At 33.2% G+C, this 27736-nt stretch overlaps 1 protein-coding gene and 2 long non-coding RNA genes across 4 annotated transcripts; 1 reads left to right on the top strand and 2 right to left on the bottom strand.

Moving 5' to 3' along the window:
- Positions 1–6208, bottom strand: LOC118481876. Its single transcript, XR_004866186.1, has 3 exons — positions 5980–6208; positions 5484–5635; positions 1–245 (listed from the first exon to the last, which is right to left on the bottom strand). It is a non-coding gene; the product is annotated as an uncharacterized LOC118481876 (long non-coding RNA).
- On the top strand, positions 3039–27460 carry LOC110875595 (homogentisate phytyltransferase 1, chloroplastic). Its single transcript, XM_035977189.1, has 14 exons — positions 3039–3144; positions 8976–9071; positions 9880–10148; positions 10712–10795; positions 10896–10970; positions 11070–11153; positions 11680–11772; positions 11863–11964; positions 24894–24989; positions 25093–25164; positions 25489–25584; positions 26546–26650; positions 27155–27196; positions 27228–27460. Exons 2-13 carry the CDS (start codon positions 8987–8989, stop codon positions 27194–27196), a joined length of 1203 nt encoding a protein of 400 aa, XP_035833082.1. The 5' UTR covers positions 3039–3144; positions 8976–8986; the 3' UTR covers positions 27228–27460.
- LOC110877486 lies at positions 19248–21518 on the bottom strand. 2 transcript variants are annotated; one of them, XR_002557072.2, is made up of 5 exons: positions 21323–21518; positions 20935–21055; positions 20788–20828; positions 19788–19944; positions 19248–19524 (listed from the first exon to the last, which is right to left on the bottom strand). It is a non-coding gene; the product is annotated as an uncharacterized LOC110877486 (long non-coding RNA). The 2 variants fall into 2 exon arrangements; XR_002557071.2 differs by having other exon boundaries at positions 20900–21055.
- Positions 27461–27736: the final 276 nt, after the last annotated feature.

Here is a 27736-nt window from a genome sequence, read left to right on the forward strand (position 1 = left end):
TTTAATACAGATCTTTACATGAACTAACGTACAGATTCAACATTAGGGAAATATTAGACGAATTGAGCACTTACACAGCATAGGAAACGTCGTCCAGGGTTTGCCTCCGTCCTAAAGATCATGCAGCATATACCTAAACCACATGAGCATCTCAGATCAGATGATACGACCCTCTATGAGCTAACACGGCGGCATGAACTGGAGTTTGCAGAGTATTGCGACACTGTGTTGAACAAGAGCGTTGCCTGTTAAATCAAAATTGGAACAATGATTGTGACAGGTTACCTGGAATGAAATTAGGGCTTGTATTGAAGAAGATGGAATCTTATAACGTTCACAAGAAGGATAAAATGGTATTTTCACTCGTTTAATCAACGACAGGTTAACAGATCTGACGAAAAACAAAGTACAAGGTGTAAAATTGCAAGAAAATGAAAGTTTTATGGTGCAGTACAAAAAGTCTATGAAATAAGGAGGTAAAGTGGAAAGTGACCCAAACCACAAGGAGGTAAATTGTAGTTTACACTACTTTTAATTAAGGTGACCAATATATTTGATTAGATTAGATTTTAAACATTTTATGAAACTCTTTAATGTTAGATTTATAATTATAGTGATATTTTTTAATAAAGTTACCAAAAAGGGCCTTTGTTTCGAAGGGGAAGGTTCATTGAGGGACACTGAAAAGTGGAGAACAGCGGGGAACCAACTCAAACGAACTCCGATTGAACTAATTCCAACGGCGTTGAAATCGGCTCGTCGAACCCTAACTAAGATCTATCAATCCTAAACCCTAAATCCTAACTCCTAAACTCTAAACCCTAAAGCTAAAAAATAAGGCTAAAACCTAACCTAAACCGTAAAATCTAAACTATAAACCCTAAAAGCCAAACCCTAATATATTTAGGGTTTAGGGGTTATGATTTAGGGTTTAGGATTAAGAGATCCTAGTTAGGGTTCGACGAGCCGGTTCCAGCGCCGCTGGAATGAGTCCAATCGGAGTTCATTTGAGTCGGTTCCCCACTGTTCCCCACTTTTTTAGTGTTCCCCAATGAACATCACACTTGTTTCGAATATAATTAAAAAAATTAAGGTCACGTAAATCTTTACCAGAAGGCTAATTATTCCATATATAAGTTTGCAAGTTTTTTGTGCATAACAACTTGTACATAGTGCTTTGTGAGTTTTAAAATAAAAAAGTTGATTTTTTTACTTTATAACCAAAATGTTTTAACTTTTTTTCAATTTTAACCCTCATAATTTGTTTTTTAACTTTAACCCAAACTTTTCATTATTTGCAATTTAACTTCGCAACTTTTGTCGCTTATACTTTTCATCTTTCGCAAATTTTCGCTTTACGTATAGTTCTAAATTTTTCGAGTTAATATGACGCAACGTGCATGTGTGGTTCAACGTTTTTACCTCTATTTTTCCATGTTTGATAGGTTCGTCGCAACACGCATATCCTAGGTCGAGTCAGTGTTGGTGGTCGATGATGGTTGTGTGACATTAGTACTATTTGACACACTGTTTTATGCCCCGCCACAACGCGGGGTGTGCTTTAGGGGGTTTTCAAAGAAAAAATGGTTATGCATATGGTTGTTGTAACGTTGGCTTTGAGGTTTTCCAAAAAAAAATTGATTTTTTTTTTACTTTCATAAATTACTTTTAACCCAAAACTATTTGTTTTTTTTTTACTTTTAACCAAAACTTTTTATCTTTTGTAAACTATTCTCATAACTTTTTTTACTTTCAACTTTGATCCTTTATAGTTTTCATTTTCCGCAAATTTTTCGCTTTATGCTTGGTTCTAAATTTTGTGACTTTAACACATCGCAACGTGCGTCTTTGATTTAACGTTTTTACGTTTGTTCTAAATTTTGCAAGTTAACACGACGCAACGTGCGTGTGTGGGTGAACGTTTTTACATCGTCTATTTTTTCCCCGTTTGACAGGTTTAACATAACGTGCGGGTCCTCGATTGACTTAGTTATAACTAAAGAATCCCCGCCGCATTGCGGCGGGTCGCAATCCTAGTTTTACTTAAAAAGTAATATAAAGTTAATGAAAACAGTTTTCATTCTTTAATTGCCATGCAATAAATGGGACTATTATTAAGAAACATGGTTGATGAGATCTATTAGATGAAAGAAGAAGGATTAGGATCAAATACAAAGCATCCTAATTGTAAGAAGTGTAAGAAGGATTTATAGAGTGACAATTGTCTAATAACCTAAAAAAACCAACTACATAAAAAAACTCCACTACAAAAAAAAAAAAAAAAAAAACCCGTTAAACATCTACCACCACCAAAAACCTAAACCCCCAGGGTTAGGTTTTTGGGTGGTGGTGGGGTGGGTGTTTAGTTTTTTTTAGATTTTTTTTTAGGTTTTTTTTGGGGGGGGGGGGGGTTAGGTTTTTTTAAGTTTTTGGGGGGTGGGGGGGGGAGGGTTAGGTTTTTTGGGGGTTTTTTTGGTGAGGTATAGTTTTTTTTTTTGTTTTTTTGCCGGGGGTGGGTGGGGGGGGTGGGGGGGGGGGGGTTAGGTTTCTGGGTGGTGGTGGGGTGGGGTGTATGGTTTTTGGTGGTGATGTAGTGGGTTTAGTTTTAGCTTATTGGACACTTGTCACTTTATAAATTCTTCTTACACTTCTTACAATTAGAAGTCTTTGTAGAATAACTTGACCCGGAAGAAGAAACCATAAAAAACCTTTTTTAGAATATGAATGAATTTTCAAAAAAGGGAATATCATATCTTTATATGTTATCTTTCAAAATAAAAAAGTATGTGGTGTGTGTGTGTGAATATTAATAAAACTAAACCTTTACATGTGTTTGAAAAAATGGCAGCCCTCAAAGAAAATACCATATTACTCGGTGACGCAAAATTTAGTTTGCTGTGTGTTCAAACTTTAAAGTTTGTGGTTTCCGAATTTAGAAATATTATATAATCCTTGTGGAATTCAACGTATTAATTATATCTTAGTGATGGCAACTTGTCGTTTTAAACCTATATAAAGCCCTGATTGTGGTTCAAACATTTTCATATTTTCTGGTGTGTGATAATTTGGCTGATCTTCTTTTCATCATTAACCAAGCAGCACTTTTAAATCATAATATTGTTCTTGGTTGAAATCGTTTTGGAGGTATGTGTTTTGTTCCTAAATATCTCTCAACATAAAACTTTCATATGTCTCTCTCTTCATTTACATGGTTGCCAAATTGTTCGAAAAAAATAAACTTGCTAAATAATATCTAAAAGTGATGACTTGAGGAGCATTAAAGTCATTTTATAGGGGTACACAAGTCTTTCTGTAGGGCGCACTCAGAATCTAAGAAGCTAGAGAAATAATCTGTAAACTATTTCAGGTTAAATCTGTAAACTATTTCAGATTTGATCCTCTGAATTTACGTGAGTGGGGTCTTGTATATTATGTAGAGTGAGTGACACTGGTTATGAGGATGTTCATCAATAAATTTGGATAAAACACTATTCATCCTCTATAAATTTTTAATATTTTTGAAAGTAGTTGTGTGTAAAAGAGAGAAAATATATTGATATCGTAATTTATGAACCATACTATGCATCAATTTTATTTAACTTTTTTCAAATGTACAAAACGCATAAAAGTTAAAATTTTTTCATGTACATCAATAATCTTAACTTTCACCACTTGGTCGGTAATAATCTCAACTTAAGAAATTCTCCCTGACAGTCCCAACTTGCAAATATTTTTTCTCCACCAAGCCTTTTCTAAATAAGATCTAGCCTAGTTAGTGTTTAGCTGACGCGACAAGTTATATGGAAAAACTTGGGTATTTTGTTGGTTTGGCTGTTATGTGGCACCATCACCATCTCCACCTACACCACCAACACCACCCACCCACCACCATCAGCCAACCCACGTGCTACCACCACCAACATCCACCATTCTGACACCTATGTTCACCCCTATAATATTTGTCCGGAGGTCGGAGATGAATGCACTTCCAGCCAATAATATTTACACTTTGGAGTTGGGTTTTGAAAACGGGTATGATGTTAAACCGGAGCTCCAAACCCAATGTTTTGAATTTAGGATTTGGTAATTATGGTTATGGAAACATAATGCGTGGCGGGCGGGTTCGAAGTCGGACTGACAGAAGATGGATGTTGGCGGGGTAGCAGGTGGGGTGGGTGATGGTGGTGGCGGCTGATGGTGGTGGTGGGTTTTGTTCGTGGTGGAGTTGGAGGTGGTGATGATGTCACATAACAGCCATGTCAACAAATAACCACGTTTTTTGCCACATAAACCGACATATCTGTAAAATAAAAATAATAATAATAATAAAACTTAAGTGGATTTGACCTCAGTAAGAAAAGGCTCGATGGAATAAAAATGTTTGTAAGTTGGAACTGTCAAATGAAATTTCTTAAATTAGAATCAACGCCGGCCAACCGATAAAGGTTAATATCAACTAAATCCAATTCCCCTTTTTTTATTCACATGTATAGCATATAATTTATTATTATTCACTTGTATAGCTTATAATTTATTAAAATCACTAATCAATAATAAAAGTTCTTTAATTTAAACCAAATATAAAAAAGTACGCAACTAAACAATTAATTTTAATTATATGAGTGGTTTTTATAGTTAAAATAGTTTTGTTAATTTTATTAAAGCCTGATTATTATTAGTCTTAAAAAATGTTATATAGGTCGAATAATGTTAAACAATTGTGATTTTTATATTTGTAAATTATAAATATTTTTGTTAATTTTATTAAAGCTTGATTAAGCGGATGTAAATAATAACCAAACCACTGTCTTCAATACTATGAAGAATACACTTTTTATTAAGCTTCCAAGGACATATATTTATCAATACGCCATTAAAAGGTTATAGTGTATGCAATATGTATTGATTAATAAACAAAACAAGTTGTAATAAACATGAATACCGTAAAAATAAAACTTCAACAAAGAACCAAACTAAAGTATATGTTAAAAGAAACGTGTGTTTTTTTATTGTTACAGTTGAACCATCCAAAATGAAAATTTGTTTTTACTAAGGAGACAATAATTTGTTGTTGGTGTTATTAGAAAGATTGATTAGGAAGGGTTGGCATGAGTTTGTATGTGTTTGAAGAAGACAACAGGGGTAGGGTTTGATAAATTCATAGTTTTGTAGCACGCCTATTTAAAGAAAGCCACGTCATCGGAAGATGTAGCTCCATGTGGGACTCATACCGACATGGATGGCCAGCTTGGATAGAAAAGGAAGTATCTAAATAATGTGATGTAGGAACACCAGACACAGGGCCGGCCCTGAGAATTACTGTACCTTGTTCGAGCTTGAAAAAACGTGCCCTTAGGGCTTAACGAAATAAGTAATTTAAACTAGTTTTTTTCATTCAACCGTGAACCTTTGAAAAAATATAGCATTCGATAAACAATGCAATTAACAAAATACAAAATACAGTATTCGAATGAGTGACATACCGTAAGCGGCCTGAATGAGTGACTTTTTTGCCATCCGGATGCTTGTTTAGGAGCCAACAAAATACAAAATTTTGAGACTTCAACAATTCTTCAACTCGTTTCCTCTTTTGACGTTTTTGCCATCCGGATGGTTGTTTAGGAGCCATTAACGTCTAAATAATCGACAAAGTTTGTATCAAATTAAATTAACGCCTAATGATCGACAAAAAAAAAAAATCCAAAATCATGAATCAACTAATAATAGAATCGTAAACCATACCTGAATTCAACAACAACAACAAAAAAAAAAAAAAAAAAAAAAAAAAAAAAAAAAAAACAGAATTTGGGCCTGAATTCGACAATCGTTTTTGTATAAGTTACCAACAATTTAGTCTTCACTGTGAATACGAGCCTGAATTCAACAATTGTATAACTAATAAGGGCCTGAATGAGTGAATAATTCACTGTGAATTCGACCAAAAACAAAACATAAGAACTGAATTCGACAGATGTTTACCTTTCAACATGATCCGTGTCCGTGTATTGTCTGAGATTGAAGTCGAACAGGCTGAAATCAAACAAACAGGCTCTATACGTTGATCCACGATCTTTGTGATTTTGTAAATACGGCCTGAATCAAACAACAATCGAAGAACTAAAAGCAAAAGTGCAGATGGTTGAACTGAACAGGCTCTATGCGTGAAAGGTGAAGGCACAATTATCCAGGGCACTAACCTAATGGCAGTTGCCGCCCAACATGGGATAAATGTTTTTTTTTTTAGTTTTTAAAATCATTTGGGTATTGGGCTCACTAACCTAATGGGCTAATAAATCTAACCATATGATTTCTTTTTGTAAGTGAGCCTATGTTAGTATTTGTTTGGCTAAACCTTATTAGAAAAATTACATATATAATATCAGATTTTTTTTAAATTACGTGCCCTATGAAATCACGGGCCCTGTTCGGTTGTCCTCCCCGCCCTCCTTTAGGGCCGGCTCTGACCAGACAACCTTGTACATCTGTCATCTATCTTATTATTATTAATAGTAACTAGCACTAACATCTGTGCACCGTAAATATAGAATTTATTAGTCTAAATGTTATGTTATGCGTTAATTATATGAAAAAGTATATTTCGACGTATCTGATTGTGCTCAGTGTGACCTATATGAGCATTGCGATTGGATCAAAACGTAAAGTAAATCGAGTTTATACCGTTCGATCATAACGTATTATATGTGACCCGGCTCATATATGGAAAACATTAGCGGGTATAAAGGAAAAACCGACACATGTAATCAAAAGGGATTAATTAGACCTTTTGAAAAAAGGGAAAAGTAAAATATGACTCCACTCGGTTCAAAACAAAATTTACGAAACATACATAAAAAAACATGAAAACAAATTGTATTTGACCTGAGTCGTTTTCCAAAATAGTTTATGTTGAAATGTAGACCAACTCGAATTTATAGCAAAACGCACATAAAAATATGTACGTGAAAATATGCATGTAACCGTGTCAAGTAGCACCAATGTCACATCACTGCTAGCGATCACCAACATCGGAAAAACTTGTAAAATTAAAATAAATAAAAAAGAAAAAAACAATATTGGACGAAAAACAGAAATAAATTGTTGAACCACGCACGATCGTTGCGATGTGTTAATGCGAAGAAATTAGAATGAAACGTAATATGTAGAAAAGAAAAAATAAGTCGATCTAGGACACACGCGTTGCGACGAATCCGTCAATTGGGGAAATATACGCGTTGCGATGCACCTGTCAAACGTTAAAAAATGACGAAAATACGTTGAGTCTCACATGCACGTTATGGCGTGTTAACTCGCATAATTTAGAACGAAATGTAAAACGAAAAACTTGCGAAAGATGAAAACTTTGGGGGACCAAAGTTGAAAATAAAAAATGTATTGGGGTTAAACTGTAAAAGATGAAAAACTTTAGGCTAAAAGTTAAAAAAGCAAAAGGGTTAAAATGCAAAAGGTAAAACCTTTGGGTTAAAAGTGAAAAATCAAAAATTATTTTTGAAAAAATCCCCATGCATGGGGTACAATACCATTAAGCAACAATTTGTTGCTAATTTATAATATGGAAATAGCTTTTGGTAATTTTTAAATGTTTTGCAGTTTTGATCTTAACCGGTTAAAATGTTATAGTTAGCATATTCAATAATGAACACATGTGTGGTTCAAATGAAAACCACTTTTATTGTGAAAAACTCAAAAACTAACTAAAAAAAGTCTAAAAAACACATCAAAAAAATTTTTTTCAATTTTTTTATAAAAATCGCAAGTTTTTTTATATATATAAAAAAATCTTTTGTAGTATAATACACATGTGTAGTACACATACACATGTGTAGTTTACACATGTGCACTACAAATTTTTTTTTTTAAATTTTTTTATATATAAAAATTGACGAAAATTGGTATGCAAAAATAAAAAAAAAAATTTGGTATTTTTTTCTTTTTGCTTTTTTAATTAGTTTTTGAGTTTTACAATAACTAGTGGTTTTTATTTGAACCTTCCCCTCCCTACATGTGTATTCCTTATATAAATGAAAATTAAACACTATATAAAGAAGCAAGTTATATGTGCATGTATGTGTTGTAAGTTATGCTTTGAGAGTTTTTCATTTAAAAAAAATGGAAAATTTTCTTTTTAACCCAAAAGTTTTAATGTTTGACAATTTAAGTTTAAACTTCTAATTTTTGTTTTCTTTTAACCCTAAAGTTTTAATCTTTGACAATTTACCCTAAAGTTTTAATATTTGACAATTTAAGTTTAAAATTTTTAATCATTGTTTCCTTTTTAACACTAAAGTTTTAATCTTTGACAATTTAACTTTAAAGTTTTAATTTTTGGTAAGTTAACCCCTTTGATTAATTTGATTTCTTACTTCTAATTCAAAAGTTTCCATCTTTTGCGATTTAACCACTTTGATTTTTTTTACTTATGTGTTGTAATCTTGACTTTGGAGGTTTTTCAAAGAAAAAATGATTATACATATGGTTGTTGTAACCTTGGCTTTGGAGGTTTTTAAAAAAAAAATTGGTTTTTTTACTTTTCACCCAAAAGTATTTCATAAATTACTTTTAACCCAAAACTATTTGTTTTTTTTTTACTTTTAACACAAAACTTTTTATCTTTTGCAATCTATCCTCACAACTTTTTTTACTTTCAACTTTGGTCCTTTATAGTTTTCATTTTCCCAAAATTTTTCGCTATATGCTTCGTTCTAAATTTTGTGAATTAACACATCGCACCGTGTGTCTTTGGTTTAGTGTTTTTACGTTTCGTTCTAAATTTTGCGAGTTAACAAGACACAATGTGCGTGTGTGGGTGAACAGTTTTACATCATCTACTTTTTTCCCGTTTGACGGGTTCAACATAACGTGCTTATCCTAAATCAATTTAATTATAACTAAAGAATCCCCGCCGCATTGCGGCGGGCCATAATTCTAGTTCACACAATTTAGTAACACTATTTCAGGAAGGACATATATGGCGTCTGTATGCATGGGGTCACTTTGCAAGCCAACTTCGCTTTTGTTTTCTGGAGTTGTTAAGGCTTCTTCCCTTGCCACAGGTACTCCCACTAGCTTATGAGTTAAATTTTATCATCATGTTTCTTTAGATCATCTCCAATGGTTGATATTTAGGCAGGGGGGGGGGGGGGGGCGTGGCGCTGGGGGATCGAAAACGTATATACCCAAAAATTTCTATACGAAAACTACATACCCTCCACTACTGAACGAAAAGTTCGGGGGTCGGTCGCCTCTCCCGCCCCTACTATGCTACGCAAGGGGTGTGTGTGTGTGTGTGGGGGGGGGGGGATTGGGTTTTCATTGGAGATGCTGTTGTATTCTCTTCGGGAATATTCTGTTAATTTCTAATTATGAAAGTCAAAGTTTCATTAATTTAACAGGGTCTGCCACTAAAAGGATAAATTTTAAAAATTTCTTATAATGATTCGGTTTTGGGCAAAGTTAGTTTATTGTATTGTTATGTATTCCTCATTTTAATTGGAGGGTGATTGGGTTACCTACCTTAAACTAGAAAATTTTAATAATAATTGGGTTACCTACTAGTTTAAACTAGAAAAATTTATTTTAATAGGGTTGAAAATGAAAATTTTGTTACACATTCTTTGAACCACACTAGAATTTGAGGGTTAAATTACATTAAAACATTATCTCTATTGATATGATATTTGGCAGCCAGAGGGAGTCATTATTGGCTTAGAACTGAGATTTGCTTAATCTAATAATGTTTTAGTTTGTTCAATTGTGGTTGTTAAATCTGAAATCTGCAATGTTTCATATACTTGATTGTCTGCCTTATATTTCTTGCTTTTCATTATATTTTCTCATACTCAATGGATTCAACATGTTTAGGAGCACAAGCTTCAAAAATTCCTCGGATATCCAACTTTGATATGAAAGAGTCCTTGCAAGGAAGGCATTGTACCAATCACACCGATAAGAAATTGTATAACCGATTAACGCCTCGCCAAATGAAGAAAGAGAAGTTTGAACTGAATGCAGCATCTACCGATAATCCTCAATTTGATGCAACTCATGATTTGATAAATCCCTTGGAAAATGCTATCCGTTTTGTGGATGTTCTGTATAGATTTATGAGGCCGTATGTAGCGATTGGAACGGTAAATCTTAATAGATTTGAAATATCAACACTACTAAACAAAGAAGTATCACCAACAGAAAATATAGTAATCAGCAACAAAACTTCACAAAATTTCGATAAAACAAATAAAAAAAACTAGCTTAACTAAGATTGTCATTAATCATTGACATATTACCAATGAAAGTTAGGCGACTGGTTTAACCGACGGATATTTCATTATTAATCCATCGTTGTTTTTGAGGGTAAGAATTCCCTCGCTAATCTATCGATGTTTTCAGGGTATGATTTTCATCTGGATTCCTGCTTAGACTTTTCAGTTATTTATTGGTGTGGGGTCTAGTACCGATAGACGTTCCATCTAAAAAGAATTCTACAAATAGCATATCAAAATATTAACCGTTGGGTATTTCAATTCAAGCCTAAAATGGCAATTGGTAGAGTCTGCGAGGGGGTGTTTGTTTTATGCCTTGTGGCAATTCTAAGTCTAAATAATGGCAATTCAAATATTGCAATATAAAAACTGACATTGAAAAAGACTAAGATACAAGTTACCTGATCACTATGTCTAATTCCATTTTGTAGGTTTTTAGTGTACTCTCCATGTCACTTCTTGCTGTCCAGAAAATGTCAGATTTATCCCCATTGTTCTTCCTTAAATTGATGCAGGTATATTTAGATAGAACATTTTAACTCTCAAGTACTATTATAATTTGTTTTTCTTAAAATTAATGTTCTATGCTTCTATATATTTAATTACTACTTTCAGGCTCTTGTTGGAGGCTTGTTTATGCAAATGTACGTCTGTGGATTCAACCAAATATGCGATATAGAACTCGACAAGGTTAAAAAAACTAATTTTGGCCACACACACACATTGACGTCTATATGTTAAGTTATAGAATATAACGATTGTTGATACTTAGTGTAATGAATCTTTCAGGTTAACAAGCCTTCTCTCCCATTAGCTGCTGGGGAACTATCTATGAGAACTGCTATCATTGTGTCTTCAATATCAGCTGTCATGGTATTCAATAGTTTATTAATGAACCTCCTTAATTAAGTTGTAGAGATCATTCAAAAGAAAGAACCGTATATATAGCCGGCTTGCCTTTGGGATTGATCTAATGGTTGAACCGCCGTTGGTATTCCCTCATTAGTTTTTGTCAGTGGCGGTCACAAAACGTCTTTGTTAGGGGCAGTTTTCTTTTATTTATTACAACTAGAGGTCAAACTCATGTTTTTCTTAAAAAAACTCATATTTTATAAGGACGAATTCAAGGGAGCCTTTGACCCCCTGAGTCCGCCCACAGATTTGATCATGACTTTTATAAGGGTATTGGAGATATATATTTATGTAAAATATATTTTGTGATTAGGTTAGCATAATCATAGGATTAACTAGTTTGTTATTCCTCACCCTATATACCTATATATATATAAGGGGGTGTTGTAATTGTAAAATGTTACACAAAACATAATATATCACTAACACTTTTAGAGGGTTCCATATTAGGTGTAATGGATTTTAATATAGATTGATTTGAACGCAGGGCTTTTCGATTGCGTGGATTGTTGGTTCTCCACCGTTGTTTTGGGGTTTCGTCGGGTGGTTTACGGTTGCGACTGCATATTCAGCCAATGTGGTGAGGTTTTAAAAATTTCTTTGGATTCAATTGCTCTAAAAATATGTACCCAACTACTAAACTAAATTTTCTTATGTGTGACCATTCTAGTACCCCTTATTGCGATGGAAGAGGTTTCCTTTCATGACAGCTTTTTATATGCTAATTTCGAAAGCACTGGTTGTTCCTGTTGCATATTACATGCATATGCAGGTATATTTTTTCCTACTTTCATTGGTAGTGTTGTATCATCTTGTATTCTTTGTAAGATTAAATATATTTATTTTATATTTAATCTAGTAGCCATTATAATCATTTACATTATATGGATCAAAATATATAACAATCCTATTAAATAATTAGTTGGTAATTGTTGATGAGCCCAATTACCCTTATTAACTAATTAGAGTTTCCTCCTGGGTGCTTATATAAGGATAATTATATGGAGGTTAAGGGGTTACTCAGTTACACAATCAGACACCCTATTAGCCATAACATCATAATGTTCGGCCTCCTCTCCATAGCCGATTACCCCTTTATCGGTTCTCATCATCACCATCATTAGATTGCACCCTAAGGAGGAACCAGACCAAACTGACAACTATGTCAAACACTATTACTGCATCTACATCTGGATTCTCTGCTGGCCTGTACCGATGCAATCAAAGGTATGTTTTTTCATGTTTTCCATTATGCCTAAAACAGAACTGATCAACATGTGGTATCAGAGCATATGTTGATTAGTCAGTTCTGTTTTTGTATCCATAATTCTGGGATTGAAACTTGGAAAACGGATTTTTTTGTAACTTTAAAAACGGTGACAGCCGGTTTCGAGTCATGAAGATCGACTCGAGATCTCTGTTTTCGGGAAAAAGGATTAATTACATGTTCACTCGATTTCAACTGGGTTATGCTTTAACCGAAATCTGTTTAGAAAAACTATTAAATTTCAGGTTTCGGGTTCCAGAATTTATGTTTTATTTTTTTTAGGGTTCATCATGTTCTTAGGAAAATTCGAAAATTCTATTATGTTTTGGAATGTTTTAGGATTAATGAGTGTTTTTTCCATGTTTGATCCAATTTTATCTTTTAAGTTTATTCGAAAACTGTTATTAGATAAACAGTTACAATTTTTCGAAATATGTTGATAAAATTAGATCATCTTAAAACAGGAAATAATATCTCATAATCCCTTAGATTTCGAATTTTCAGTTATGTTATCACAATTAACAGCTGTTAACAGGAAGCTTCGAGATCATCAGATTACGATTCGAGACCATCAGTCTCGACTCGAGACCATAAGGTCTCGACTCGAAATCATCAGGTCCTTAAACCTTCACAACTCGAGACCAACAGATCTCGACTCGAGATCATAAGGTTGCGACTCGAGACCATAACGTCATAACTCGAGACCATAAGGTTACGACTCGAGACCGTGGTTGCGACTCGAGACCTCATCATAACTCGAGATCTCATAAGATATAGTAGTCGAGACCATGGTTCCGACTCGTGACAACAAGGTTGCGACTCGAGACCTCATAACTGACTCGAGATCTCATAACTCAGTCGAAACCTGACTCGAAACTTCATTATTTTAGGCTGTTTAATGTGAACTAAGATTTAGCTCGGGGCTCCGCCCCGAACCCCGTAATTATTTCGAACCCGTTAGTTCGATCCGCGCTAATGGGTGGTTTGCTATTAAATGATTGGTTTTTGTAATTATTTAGTTAATTAATGAGGATCAAATAATGTTTTACAAAACCAAAATGGCTTTACTTGAATGAGTTTTTGATATATCATTTCTGGCCAAAGCTGACTTGATACATCTACTTATCGTTCAAGTATTACGAAAGCTATGTTAAGCATGCATCATAAGCATGAATGTTTTAATATCTGGCCAAAGCTGATTTAATTCATTCATAGATGGCATACTTAACAAGTGCATAACTAAAGTGATTGTCTCAATTTCTGGCCAAAGCTGATTTGTTACAACCACTTTGCACATATGCTTAAATGATTACACTTCTGGCCAAAGCTGTTTTCTCTTCGTTTAAGTAGAACTTTAAGTAGTCTATTATTTTGATGTTAGTAATAGACATATCACAACCTCTTCACATAATGATCCTTATATTAATGATCCTCAATTAATTTTTGTGATCATTCTGTCTGCCTTATTCTTAGTACCCATAATTTTTACTCACTATAATTTTCTTCTATAAATCTATATCTCATCCACTCTAATTCCTAAGCCTAAAATGTTTTGCTTTATTTAAAGTTTCTATAAGAATTAGCTCTTAAATTAAATACTTGATTATCTCTTAAGAGACGATAACCCTATTGCTTTCTTCTGATAAGGCACTACAGAAGAAAAGTAGAGCATGATGATTAGGATAAATCGAACATGATGTCTCTTATGATAATCAAGAACTCTCTAACATAATTGCTATCACTAAAGTTATTCCAGATTAAGTTTTTCCTAAGACTAATCTATAATTGTGGAATAATCACAAGAACTCCTAAGGCGCATGTCTTCATTTAAAATTATAAATTATAAGGTTAAGTGGTATATGTGAATATATTATAATGTACAATACCATGACCCATAAAGTTAAGGGCTTACGCATGGAAATAAGTACATTTTTTCCAGTACATTACATACTAAGTTTTCATTTGTACAATTTGATGCATTATAAATCAGCTATAACACTCAAAAGTACCAAAGTATAACGAGTGTGTTGATAAGCAACATATGTACATAGAAATAAATGTTTGAAACTGGAAAATAAGATGTTATTCACCTTACAACCACTAAAACTTTAAAAGAGGATTGTTCTAAGGTCCATAGACAAATTACAAGTGCTAATCCCAATGTTAAGGTTCTTCAAAGGAAAATCTCACTGCATAATTATGTCATTAGACTAGGCATAAGCAACGAGACTATCCATTATTCTAAAGAACAGTTGGGCAAATTAATTAGATAGTCACTTACTAATGATATTTAAGTCTGCTAATTTTAATATTCCAGTTAACAAATGATTAGTTGACTCTAGTTCCATACGTTTCCTTACCAGAACTCGACAAATAACTAACATGAGAGTTAGTGACAAAATTAAATGTTAAGACTATAAGAACCATAATGAGCAGTCTTCCAACAACGCTTTTCGATACCTTATATATTCTGAAGATTAATCAGAATATAGTATCATAATTAAGCAATGTTATGAAGGTTGTGAGGTTTGCATAGTCAACATAAAGTCACACTTATCTTAAACTCTCCTCTTATTTGTTCTAAATATCTGGATAGAAACATTACTAAGATGAAACTAGATGATACCTTACTTTTTCACACCTTTTGTCATCATGCTAATGAGAATTTGACAACAGGTAAATGAGACTTATAAATTTCATCCATTAGAACCAAAATTCATGAGAAATCATGACATAGTTAATGAGGATGATTTTTTCATCTAATCTCATTTTAAGTGATTTTAAATCATGACGTTAAAGCCCTAAAATATGACTTGGCTTAAGGAATAAGCATGGGTCCATCATAAGTCATTCATTGACATTCGTGGAACTTATTCCAAATGGAATATTCAGACATAATTCATTTATCATTTAACAGACTATCAACTTGTATCTAAATTTTGTCACATATGGCCCACGGTCTTAGAAGAAATTTATTCATACATATACTTTATAAGATTTCTATTAAATATGTCCCTAAAGTTTCTTATGATACCTGGACATTAAAGAAATCAAATAAAGTCTAGCGTATATGTGATAGGTTCCCACGTCACGTAGCTCATTGAAACTTTTCTTGTAGCATTTTAGAGATATTAAAGATCAGTGGGAGCATTAAGTGTCTTAATAATAACTTGCAATAGTTGCAAGAGGTGAGGGAGTGAAAATTTTACATTACCTTATAAGTTTGCACCTCTTGTACAAGACACCGCTCCATCATGACACTGTTCTATCATCAATACTTGTCTCCTTAAATCTAATGCTACTCTTACAAAAGTTTCATTGTTGCTTAATTGTGGGCACACTTAGATTTCTTACCTAAACTAACATAATCCTCAACAAGAGAAACTACAACGACTAACATCATTAACTTGTTTCTCTATTAGAATTTGTTGGTCGTTACACATTGACCCTACGTATGCTGAGTTCCTAAAGATTTCTAAGCTCGGTAGGAGCAGTCAAAGTCCTTATCATGATTTGCAAGGAATACAAGAGGCGGGGGGAAGAGTGTCATTAAATTTCACTCCGAATTTAACTCCGATTACACCTCTTGTATACCATACTGCACCAACCCTTACAAACTTAGAATAAAAATGATAGCAACCTAACCAAGAGCTAATCCATAAAACTGAAACTTCTAATGAACCCAATAATCAACTCAGGAGGTCATCTAAGTTTAAAAGCCTACTAACTTTGATGATTACATACCCTCCCTAATGAAGTTGAAATGGATTTTGGAAATGTTTAATGATCGTATCTCTTAAAATCAAGCCATTAGCGTAAATCAATCATCTGAATGGAATAAAACAGTTTTCTAGTAAAACTGATTTTATGTGTTCGTATAACGTTTGGGATTTGATTGAATTACCTAAGAGTATTCATAACTAAACCAAATCCCAATATAAGCGTTAAGACACTAAGAAGCATGATTGATTGTCAAAGGTTATACTTAGGAAGAGATAAATTATCAAAGATTTCTTTGAGGATCATCACTGTTCTAGTAGCTTATAATGGTTTAAAGCTACATTAGATGAACATTAAAAACAATTTTTCCTTAACAAATGGCTGACACATTTACATGTTCATTAGATAACAACCTAAAGTTTCAAACTGAAGGTTAAAGAACACTTTATTTGTAAGCCAATAATATCCATGTATGGGTTAATGCAAACATCATAACGTGATGAAAAGCTAACGTAATTATTTTCATCAAGAATCAAGTGGATTAATGAACCTACCTCAAAATGAGTGGGAGCAACTAAGATAAACTTGTCTATATAGATGATATTCTTTTGACAAGTATATGTTACATAAGTCAAAGCATTGTTAACACAAACTTTGATATAATAGATCTCAGAGATGTCTCTTATGTAATAGATATCATAACATACCGAGATAGACCCAATGGGACAATAGTTTCGTTCTATAAGTTTAACGTTAAATGGGTCCTTACATATGTAACAAAATACTGCTCTCCTTTAGAGGATAATAAGATAAATGAGATTATTTCCTTACGCTTCATTAATTGGAAGCCTTATGTAAGTTTAAGTCTACACTCGTTTAGATATTACTCACATTGCAACACATTAGATATGTCTAGATTAATGTGAAGCATCTAATGGAGTATTACAATATCTTTAAAGGAAACGAGAAGCTATAATTTGAAGAAGAAGTGAGAATTAAAACCGGTTTATTACTCTAACTTTGAGATATTCAAAGATGACAAAATGTAATTTCGGGTATATCTTTATGTCAGCAGACAAAACTTATTTCATGGAGGAATCATAATGCACTGATATTAACAACCTAAGTTATAACGACATAATATAGTCACTAAATGTTGTTGGAAATTTATCAGTGGACTCATAAGTTTATTAACTCCATATAATTAATGTTTTGAAGAATTAGTGTGATAAAGTCAGCTACCATAACTCCTTGAACAGTAACAGTTCAAGAGGTGCTGCATTAAGTTTCGATACGCAATTAATTATTCGTTTATGAACGAATTGAGGAAACTAAGTTTTGTATCGAATACATTCATGATATGCTTAAGGATCCTATAACTGAAGGGCTATTACCCATAAGTCTTATTAAGAGAGCTCATAGACGGGTATTAATTAATAGTCGTGCGCAATTGCATATCGTACTATGAATGACTAAGTATTAGTTAATTTTCCTCATCAGTTTGATTTTGTATGTCTCTAAGAATATGTCAAGCTAGCATAATGGCATATAGACAAATATAGTTACAAATCAAACAAAGGGCTTACGCGTATTTTGATCATAACGATTAGGTTTTAAATTAAGGCTATAGTATGATTAATGGGGGTCCTGAGTCGCATAATGATTTAACGGCTGTATTTTTCTGCTATAGTACTTGTTTAAGGCTAAAATGAGTGTTAACTCCTGATCAGGCTTATCTAACACTCATAGTAAATGATTACTCGGCTAAGTGGGAGAATGTAAGATTAAATATATTTATTTTATATTTAATCTAGTAGCCATTATAATCATTTACATTATATGGATCAAAATATATAACAATCCTATTAAATAATTAGTTGGTAATTGTTGATGGGCCCAATTACCCTTATTAACTAATTAGGGTTTCCTCCTGGGTGCTTATATAAGGAGAATTATATGGAGGTTAAGGGGTTACTCAGTTACACAATCAGACACCCTATTAGCCATAACATCATAATGTTCGGCCTCCTCTCCATAGCCGATTACCCCTTTATCGGTTCTCATCATCACCATCATTAGATTGCACCCTAAGGAGGAACCAGACCAAACTGACAACTATGTCAAACACTATTACTGCATCTACATCTGGATTCTCTGCTGGCCTGTACCGATGCAATCAAAGGTATGTTTTTTCATGTTTTCCATTATGCCTAAAACAGAACTGATCAACATTCTTGTGTGGAAATAATAAATTTTTTTGTGGTGGGTTTCATTAAGGAAAAGTAGTGAAATATTTATGGGTACGTTTTTGTTTGTGTAAATAATAAATTATTTGCATTATATAACAAAAAGAATTAAAATAAAACAATTGCAGAATTTATAAGAAAAAGATGATTGAAAGAATTCAAAAGAGCTAAAAAATTGTATTGGTGACAATATTTTCCATATGTTGAATAATGATCAAAACCGCATCTCTTTATGTATGGATATTAGAAATTTACAAAGAATAAGATAACGATAAAACCAATCAACTAATAATAATGATAAAACATAAATAGTTATCCTAGTATTTAAATTAGCATAATAACTAACAATCAAACATAAATCAAATTACTCTAGTAGAGCAATTGCCACTACTAGAAAACTAGGTTTTTCCGACCGCAATTTTGGTCGCAAACCGGTCGCAATTGCCCCGTTGCGACCGTTTTCCGACTGGAACTACAATCGGAAAAACACCCGTCGCAATTGCTCTATTCCGACTATGTTGCGACTGCTACTATATTTTGCGACCCGGGTTTTGCGACTTCAATAATGGTCACAAATATTGCGACTGTTCCTGGTTTTGTGGGACTTCGGTTGCGACAGTCTTGATGCGACTGTATTCCGACCGCATGCTTTTACAAACTGCGATCATTTTCCGACCGCCTGTCTTTTACAAATTGCGACCGTTTTCCGACCGCCTGTCTTTTGAAAAATTGCGACCATTTTTGCGGTCGCAATTTCTATTTTTTTTTAATATCCATTTTCTATTTTAGCCTGCATATAATGTCAATTTTAAATTCCACATATTATCAAATTTTCACAATTATATAAAACATCCCACTTGAAACATCAAATACAAAAGTTATCATAACAAAATACATATCCAAAACAAAGTGTTTATACGTTTTGAAACCTAGCTTTTAGCATCGCTTCAATGTTTGACATCCTCTCATTCATAGCCTCTTTCTCCGCCTTATCTTTCTCTTTTTCCACCATCAATCCTGCAATAACATCGTTCAGCCTTTCTTTTTCTTCTTCTTTTTCTTTCACCATATCTTGGATAATCACGTTGAATCTTTCGATCTAATAAAACCAATGCAAAGTGAAATATTAATGCCCAACATTATCACAATTTATACAATTCATGAAACTTATTAGCTGCTTATACAATTATAGAATAAAGAGAAAAAAATCAGTTTGACTTCTAAGGTCAAATAGCCTATTTTTCAATAATATCCATACAAAAGTTTACATATTATTAACTGAGAAGTGATTGCATGAAAATATAATGTCAATATTTGAGTTTAAACATGCTTGAACCAAACAACTTAAAAGAATAAACATACCTCTTGGTCTTGTTTGCCATGATGCTGAACGTTAAAATCATTCTTAAGATTGCTTAACCCATATACTTTGCCTCTCTTCTTTCCCCCGGAAGCTCGGTACCACAATTCTTTGTCAAGTTCTCGGTGTTACATCATCCCACCCACCGCAAGATTATATCTGAAGTATGTGCTTTCTTAAACAAGATCAGCCTATTAACCCATTCAAGGGGAATAATGTGTAACCTCTATAACTAAACACGGAGAGGGTTTGGATGTGCATTTCATCAGTTGTAAGTAATTGGGGTAATCACGGTTTTCTGATTATTTAGGGGTCAAAATAACCAGATTCGGAGGCTCACATAAGAAGATGTAAGAAATAATCAGATTATACATTAACTAGTTCTTAATGGTGCAATAATTAGTTTCAAAATATAAATCCAAACAACCTTTCATTTTCTCACATCATTGATCTTTACATCCCACAAAGAGTTTCTCTCTAGTTAAAGCTAATTAAGCGATTACATTTGTTGACAAAGTTTCCATAGTTTTGTGGATTTGCTTCTTTAATCCAAATAAAGAAAGTAGAGCTATTATCACAACTTTCTTTATTTAGCAGCCTATCAAGCCTAACCACAAAATGTACAAAATATTAAATAACTTGGACTTTAATGTCATAAATGTCAACTACATTATACCGATGCTTATCAAGTTAGCAAAATAAAAACAAGAAATCCTAATAAAAATATGATCGATCTCACCAATACCAAAATTATTGCCACATTCATCTAAACCTTTCACAATTTCCTAAGACTCGATGAAACAAAGAGTAAGAAGCAATCAATTTCTTTTTGGGGGAGAAAGCAATCAATACAGCGTGCAACTTACTTCCAAATTTAAAAAAATTCTAGTTGTGTTTAGACAGCAAGTCAATCTGGTCCCACTATCATAAAACTTCAAACCTAATGAGTAGCCTACACACTGTAACAAAAATAACACAATTGACATTGATGATGCCACATACCTCTGTGCCTATTGGGAAGTCCAAATGATGAATCACAACTTCTGCATATGGAAAATAATGCAAATGTTTAGTATTGTGTCAAAAGTAACCGAAATAGAGTAGCGTTTGGTACCTGAAGAGTACTAGATCAACACGGCGGATACTTACAGTTCAACCACAGTCAATGATTCTGCAGAACCGTAGGACCTCTTCGGGGCCGTAACATTACTTATCGAATACAAATCAAGTTAATGACTGAAAGCACCACCAGATTTGTTGAACTAGAAAACTAGCAAAGAGAAAATATCTGATATGAGTTAAAACCTCAATGTATAAAACACAACCAAAACAATATTAATTTCTCAATAAAATCAAAAAGGCACAAAAGAATAAAAGCAACAGACTGCAAGACAAATAGATTTGGAGCATAACTGTACGGATCTGAATTTTGAACAATTTCATGTCATTATAAAACAAAACAACTTCCTACACGATAGTTTTACACGCCTAAATACATATATCGGTGCTTAACAAGGAAACCAAAGGCGACGCTTACCAGCATGAAACCGAGAAATAGTTGGATGCTCATGAATAATATCACAAACCTCCACTCGCCCAAACATGTAAATTCAACAGACCACTCACCACTTCAAAAGCACACATCCGTAGTCACTTCAGTTACCTTGATGAACTCTTGATCAAAAATGGCCTCAGCTTCGAAGTCAGGTGCCTGATTTCTGACTAGTGGCAGCCCCTACACACTCACAAACAAAAGGTCAATACGAAAGATAGCTAACACAAATGAAAATAATGTATATTCGCCAGCCAACTTTTTTACAATCCCCTGTTTCAATCTCATATCGCAATCTGTCCTTTTCACAAAAAAAGCTTAAGCCTGAGACCTAGTCGGCGAATAATCTCCATTGCCATCCATTCAGCTATACCATGCCATTACTAATCAAACCGGTGTCCCTAAAGTTCAAAATCATCATAAATACGTATATGTACATAAATCATTCATTACTAACTATGAAAAGAATTTTGCAAATAAACATATTAATTGGCCAATCACAAGCTAACACATCAAGCATGAACGAAGTATATAACCAATTAAACCTAAAACCTAACCAATCAAGTAGCCAAACAACAACAAATCAATTTCAGTGTAGAAAATATGCTAAAATTGAGAGCCAATTGAGTAATTATCATCCAAATCAACAGTTCATGTTTGTTCGTTTATTAATAAACGAATTACAGGCCTATAATATGTTCCTACCAATCGTTACAAATGTTTAGTTAACTAAAACGAAGCATAATTAGGGTACAACCAAATCAACATTATAACTGATCACAGAAATCACAAATTTGAGAAGATAGTCATACCTAAGATCACGAATTACAGGCTTATTATCTGTTCTGGAAAAGTCGTCAGAGTTTTGCTCCGAAATAGCATTAACATCTCTGAATCGATTGAGTTCTGGTGTTGAATCTTTTGACGGTTGAATCGTTTAACCTAGGGTTTAGATTGACGGATGAATCGATGAATCTAAGTTTAGATTTGATTAACCATTTGATCGAAGTGTGAGGAGACGAAGAGAGGAGAATCTGAAAAGAATCTAGGGTTTACGATTTGACAGAAGTTTGATCGAAGAGAGGAGATGAGTAGATGAATAGGAGGTATGGGTGAGTCACGCGTAGGATGTTTAACAAGGGTCACTAGACGTGGCGATTCAATGTATTTTTGACAGTAATTTGCCACCAAAAATAACCTCCCGTGGAAAGTTCTTGCTTATTTTGCTACTGTTTTGTTCGGTAGCAGATTATGCTGGCAGTTGCCCTATTTTGTAGTAGTGAATTAATAAGTATGTATAAATATAACTAATGTCACTAATTGATATTACTATAACGCCGATTAATCACCGATTATCCCCGATTAATCAAAATTAATCTCGATTAATCGCTAGTCCTCGCCCCACCGCCCGACTAGCGACTAGCGATTACTTCAACACTGACTCGACTATATAAAGTATAAAGGAAATCAATATAAGATTAAAATTACATTCTATCTAACCTACTTATTTCACTAAAACTAATTAAAAACTCTATTTCGGCTCGTTTTTTACGCAAAACTAATATAATGACTAGTGAAATAAATATTAATGTCAACAGTTGTTAACTTAATTACATTGTCAACGTAGGATATCAGGGTAAAAAAGCTTTATTTTTTAAGAGTCATTATTGATTGATACTAGTTGTTATTATTCTAATTCTAATTGTATTCGATGGGCAACAACTACTACAATCATCTATTCAACTTTTCATACCAGTTAACTTTTATAAAAAGGAGTGGCTTCATAGTATCTAACTTTTAGTGATGGATTGATGTAACTTTTTGTTGAAGTTAATTGTGTGTTATGAATGATGTACAAAGTGACCCATTTGCTGAAACCTACTGCCATAACAATCTGACCCAGATGATGATTGTGAACTTGCAGTTAATTACCAATAAGTGGCATTTGACCCATTTGACAAACTTACAGCCAAAACTAATTTTGACAAACAGACCCATTTGACAAACTTGCAGCCTAGATGACCATTACAAAACTGACCCATTAAACAAACTTGCAGCCTAGATGACCATTACAAAATTGACCCATTAAACAAACTTGCAGCCAAAACAGGCATTTGTGCAGCCTTTGACCCATTTGACGATTGCAAAACAAATGGCATTTGTAGGAATTATAAAATAAACTGCATGAAAGTGTAGAAACTAAACTGCAAGCAACTATAATATACCATACTATTAAAGTCAAAATCAAACCAAATTTCAGAAACAAAGTCAAAATTAAACCAAATTCAGAATTAACAAACACTATAGGTGCAGTAGGCGAGGCGTTTGGGTTATTGCCGGTGTAGGTGATGATGGGGAAGATGATGACGATGACGACGAAGGGTAGACGCATGAACCTGTGCCTGTATTTAAATGAGTAAAGTCATTATGATAATCATACAACTAGAGACCACATAAACTAGTCATGTATTTAAATAAATAATTATGGCCATTGTATATAAAAACAAACTAACCATTATATATAACAAACAAACCCGTCACTCTAAATCTTCATCGTCAAAATTAAGCAAGATGTGGAAATCCTCATCAGCTAAAGTTTTGATTGAAGCTTCTAAACTTATGGCTATTTGCAGTTTGACCCAGAACTTATGACTATTTGCAGTTTTTATCCTTTTTTCTTTTTCTATTTTTTCTTGTATCCGCAACCGCTTTAAACGGTCGCAACTTTTGTTTTTTTGTTTTTTTATTTGCGATTGCTTTAAACGGTCGTAACTTTGCTATTTTTTATTTTTCTCGTATTTGCGACTCTTTTCCGACCACAAAAAGTCACAAAATTTGCGACCGTTTTGCGATCGAATCTGGATTGGTCGTTAATTTTGCGATTGTTTTGGTTTTAGTCACAAATCGGTCGCTAATTTTGCGACCGTCTTATGTTAGTCGCAAAATTTGGTCGGAATTGCCTAGTTTTCTAGTAGTGTGCATATAACTAGAGTTACTATAGTAATTATACAGAAAAAAAAATATTTTTTTCAATCAAAAATTATGTTTAAATAGATGGGAAAAGATGCCATGTATATTTTAATTCTCTCGTTTAATATATTAAAACGTATTTGTATTTGATCTTTACCCTATGTTTATTATCACCTAAAACTGTAACTATTCAAAAAATAATTATAATAATAAAAGGAAATTTTAAGTGCTTATAAAATTAGCATAATAGGTTCATTTTCCTTGTAACTAATTTAACTAAAGTCGCCATCTACCATAGGGACCTCAATAGCTCAATAGAAAAGACAATAATTAGGCTCCTCTCAAATTTACATATATCAATAAACCAAAGCCGCTATTCTAATTTTTAAATAGCTACTAACCCATATTTGAAGTAATAAAAACACCAATTTTCCATCATGTTTTCTTAAAAGAATCCAGTTTTAATACGATTAATACACAACAATATTATCTTCTGGTGGTTTGAATTTTGTTTATACTATCTAGGGTTTATATTTACTATTCGTTCTCCGTTGTTTATATGCACTAACTACATGAAAATTTATAGAATTCTATCAATGGAGGAGCAAGTTTACTTTCAAGACCACTATTATTTGCAGTCGGAATACTTAGTGCCTTCTCTCTCTCAATGATATTCTTCAAGGTAATTAAACACCATGGTAGCTAATCAAATTTCTAATTCAAGTAATCTTGAAGTAACATATTAATTGCATTTCTTGTCACTTATTTGATTATTCCATTGATAGGACATCCCAGATATTGAAGGAGACCGAATGCATGGAATTAAGTCCCTTGCTATACGATTGGGTGAAACACGGGTTAGCTTTTATATATATATATATATATATATATATATATATATATATATATATATATATATATATATATATATATATATATATATATTGTAACTTTACTATTCAAAAGGGGGTGGCGGCGCAACTTGTTGCCCGACTACCTGCCATTGCTTTGTAATTGCCCTTTCTCGTGTGGAATAATATTATATTTCTCTTAAAAAAAAAAAAAAAAAAAAAAAAAAAAAAAAAACTTTACTTCTTTATGAAATAAAAGTGTATATAATTGTAAATATTAATAAAAATATTAGTCAGTTTGATAGTTAGTTTTGACATGACACATTGCAGGTGTTTTGGATATGCATTTGGATTCTAGAAATGGCTTATGTTGCTGCTGGTTTAGTGGGAGCAACTTCATCCATCACTTGGAGTAAATATGCAACGGTAAGTTATAAATATGCATAATTAAGGTGTAACACACAGTTGTATATATAGCAAAATATTTCGTGAACAATAAATGGTGTATTTTATAACACAAAGGGTATTAGTTGTTTACAAGTACAAGAAGGAAATTAATATGCATGAAAGCACCCAAACCAACCCACAAGGAAACACACTTTATGGGATTGAATCCGGATGATGCTAAAGATACCCCTTTTGAAGTGGCGGATTTAAAAGAAAAATTGAGGGGTAGCGTAGGCTAAAAAAATTTGTTCAAGGGTAGCCGATACATAAAATGAGGAAGGAATAAAATGCACTAAAATGTACTTCGCCAAGTTGAGGGGTACCCCTAATCATATCCTAAATCCGCGAGTGCCCTTTTGTATGCTTAGCGCACCCCCTTATAAGAAAAGGCAGTAAATGATCTAATTGATCTAGTAGAGAAAGGGGTACATTCAGTAAAAACCATGAAGAGAGGGATGTTTAGGCGATTATTAATCTAGCCACATTTTCAAGATTTCTATTGGTATACAAAATATAGCATGGATGTCACGAGGAACCTTGTCATTTCTATTGAAACACCTTTGCCTGTGATTTAGGCATTTCAGTTCATTATCTACTTGTAACATACAAACAATACAACATATGTTTTCGGTTTACATGATTATAACTCTTTTAAACACAAACTTGAATTATGATGTCCCGTTGTGACCTTTTAAAATCATATATCATGAGCAACATATGTTGTTTCATAACATCCAGGTCAAACAAAACATAATTGTAATATACACATTTGTATTTTCTTTGTAAATATATAATTTTAGAGTATTAGTTTGTAACATCCCAAACTTTAACATAACTGCTAAAATAAGTAAAAAATGCTTCGTTACAAACAGTAGAACCTTTAACAAGTGATGATCACAAGAGTAGAGCAATTTGTTAATGAAAACATTTTTAAGTGTAGATTATTAGTCATCTGGCGATGGGAGCGCTACTTTGGATGCGTGCCAAATCAGTAGATGTGAAGAACGTGAAAGCCGTTCAATCCATGTATATGTTCCTTTGGCAGGTAAGTTTCATCATTAGTTGTAACAATTATCCTAGTATACATTGTTTGAAGTTAACGTAAGTGTCTTGTATTTGCACCAACCTTTCATTATAACATAAGAAACTAAACCAAGTTCTGTCTTAGTTTAAACCAATTCTCTTGACAGTAAGGGTGTGGAAAGTGTCACCTGCATCCCCCAAATAATTTTTTTTCTTTCTTCTTCTTCTTTTTGGAACAACTAACTCACACAATAAACATACTGCTAAATTTACACCAATGTCCATATTGGGATATTGGGATGAGAACCCTCAACCACTTGAGAATGAACACCTTTAGTACACATCATGATATTGCTAGGCTACAAACCCTAGTAGTGTAGCTTTGACGATAACCCTTACATGTGATGTCGCATTTGTTATTCGTTGTGATCTTTTTGTTTCGCCTCGTCATACATTACAAGAAAGAGGGTTTTGCTTTATTGTTACTTTATATTGGTTTTTAAATAACGTTTTGTGTATGTTGCAGCTCTTCTATGCTGAATATGGCCTTATCTTGCTTGTACGATAAATTAACAATCTTCAAATGAAGAACATACTCCATTTTGGTTGAATGAAGTGAATCTTCACGATGACCTTCTACTATAAAATTCCAGATAAAGGTTCCAAGAGTAACCATACCCTAGGTCATACTAGTCTCTTTTCTATCTTGTTTTCCCATTACCTTGTAATTTGAGTAATATATTACTATAGTTTTGTACGATTCAATGAAATGTTGTCATCTACATGACTTATGTTATACTTGTGTTTGTTGTGGAATTTTGGTATCTTGTTCTAATTAAGAAAGAAATTAGAATGTGTCTCCAATTACCAAAAAAGTGTGTCTCAAATTAACAAAAGTATTTCTAATGATGATGTTGTTGGGTAATCAAAAAGGCAATCTACACAGGTTTGATTGAAAGGAGAGATGTTTGAATTAAGTAATATTGATGGAAGAATAACGATTACCATGAATGCAGGCTTGATATTGAATAACACAAAGATATTGATTTGCACAATACAACGATGTACTATTTGTATGAATTACAAACTAGCAGGAATCTCCTCCATA

This window comes from Helianthus annuus, chromosome 9 (genome assembly GCF_002127325.2).
Source record: "Helianthus annuus cultivar XRQ/B chromosome 9, HanXRQr2.0-SUNRISE, whole genome shotgun sequence".
In the NCBI taxonomy this organism is placed as follows: Eukaryota; Viridiplantae; Streptophyta; class Magnoliopsida; order Asterales; family Asteraceae; genus Helianthus; species Helianthus annuus.

Coding starts and splice junctions, on each gene's coding strand:
- LOC110875595 (XM_035977189.1), top strand. CDS start 8,987: ATGGCGTCTGTATGCATGGGGTCACTTTGCAAGCCAACTTCGCTTTTG. Junction 25,585..26,545: donor CTTGGAGTAAATATGCAACG/GTAAGTTATAAA, acceptor TTTTAAGTGTAG/ATTATTAGTCATCTGGCGAT. Junction 26,651..27,154: donor TGTATATGTTCCTTTGGCAG/GTAAGTTTCATC, acceptor TGTATGTTGCAG/CTCTTCTATGCTGAATATGG.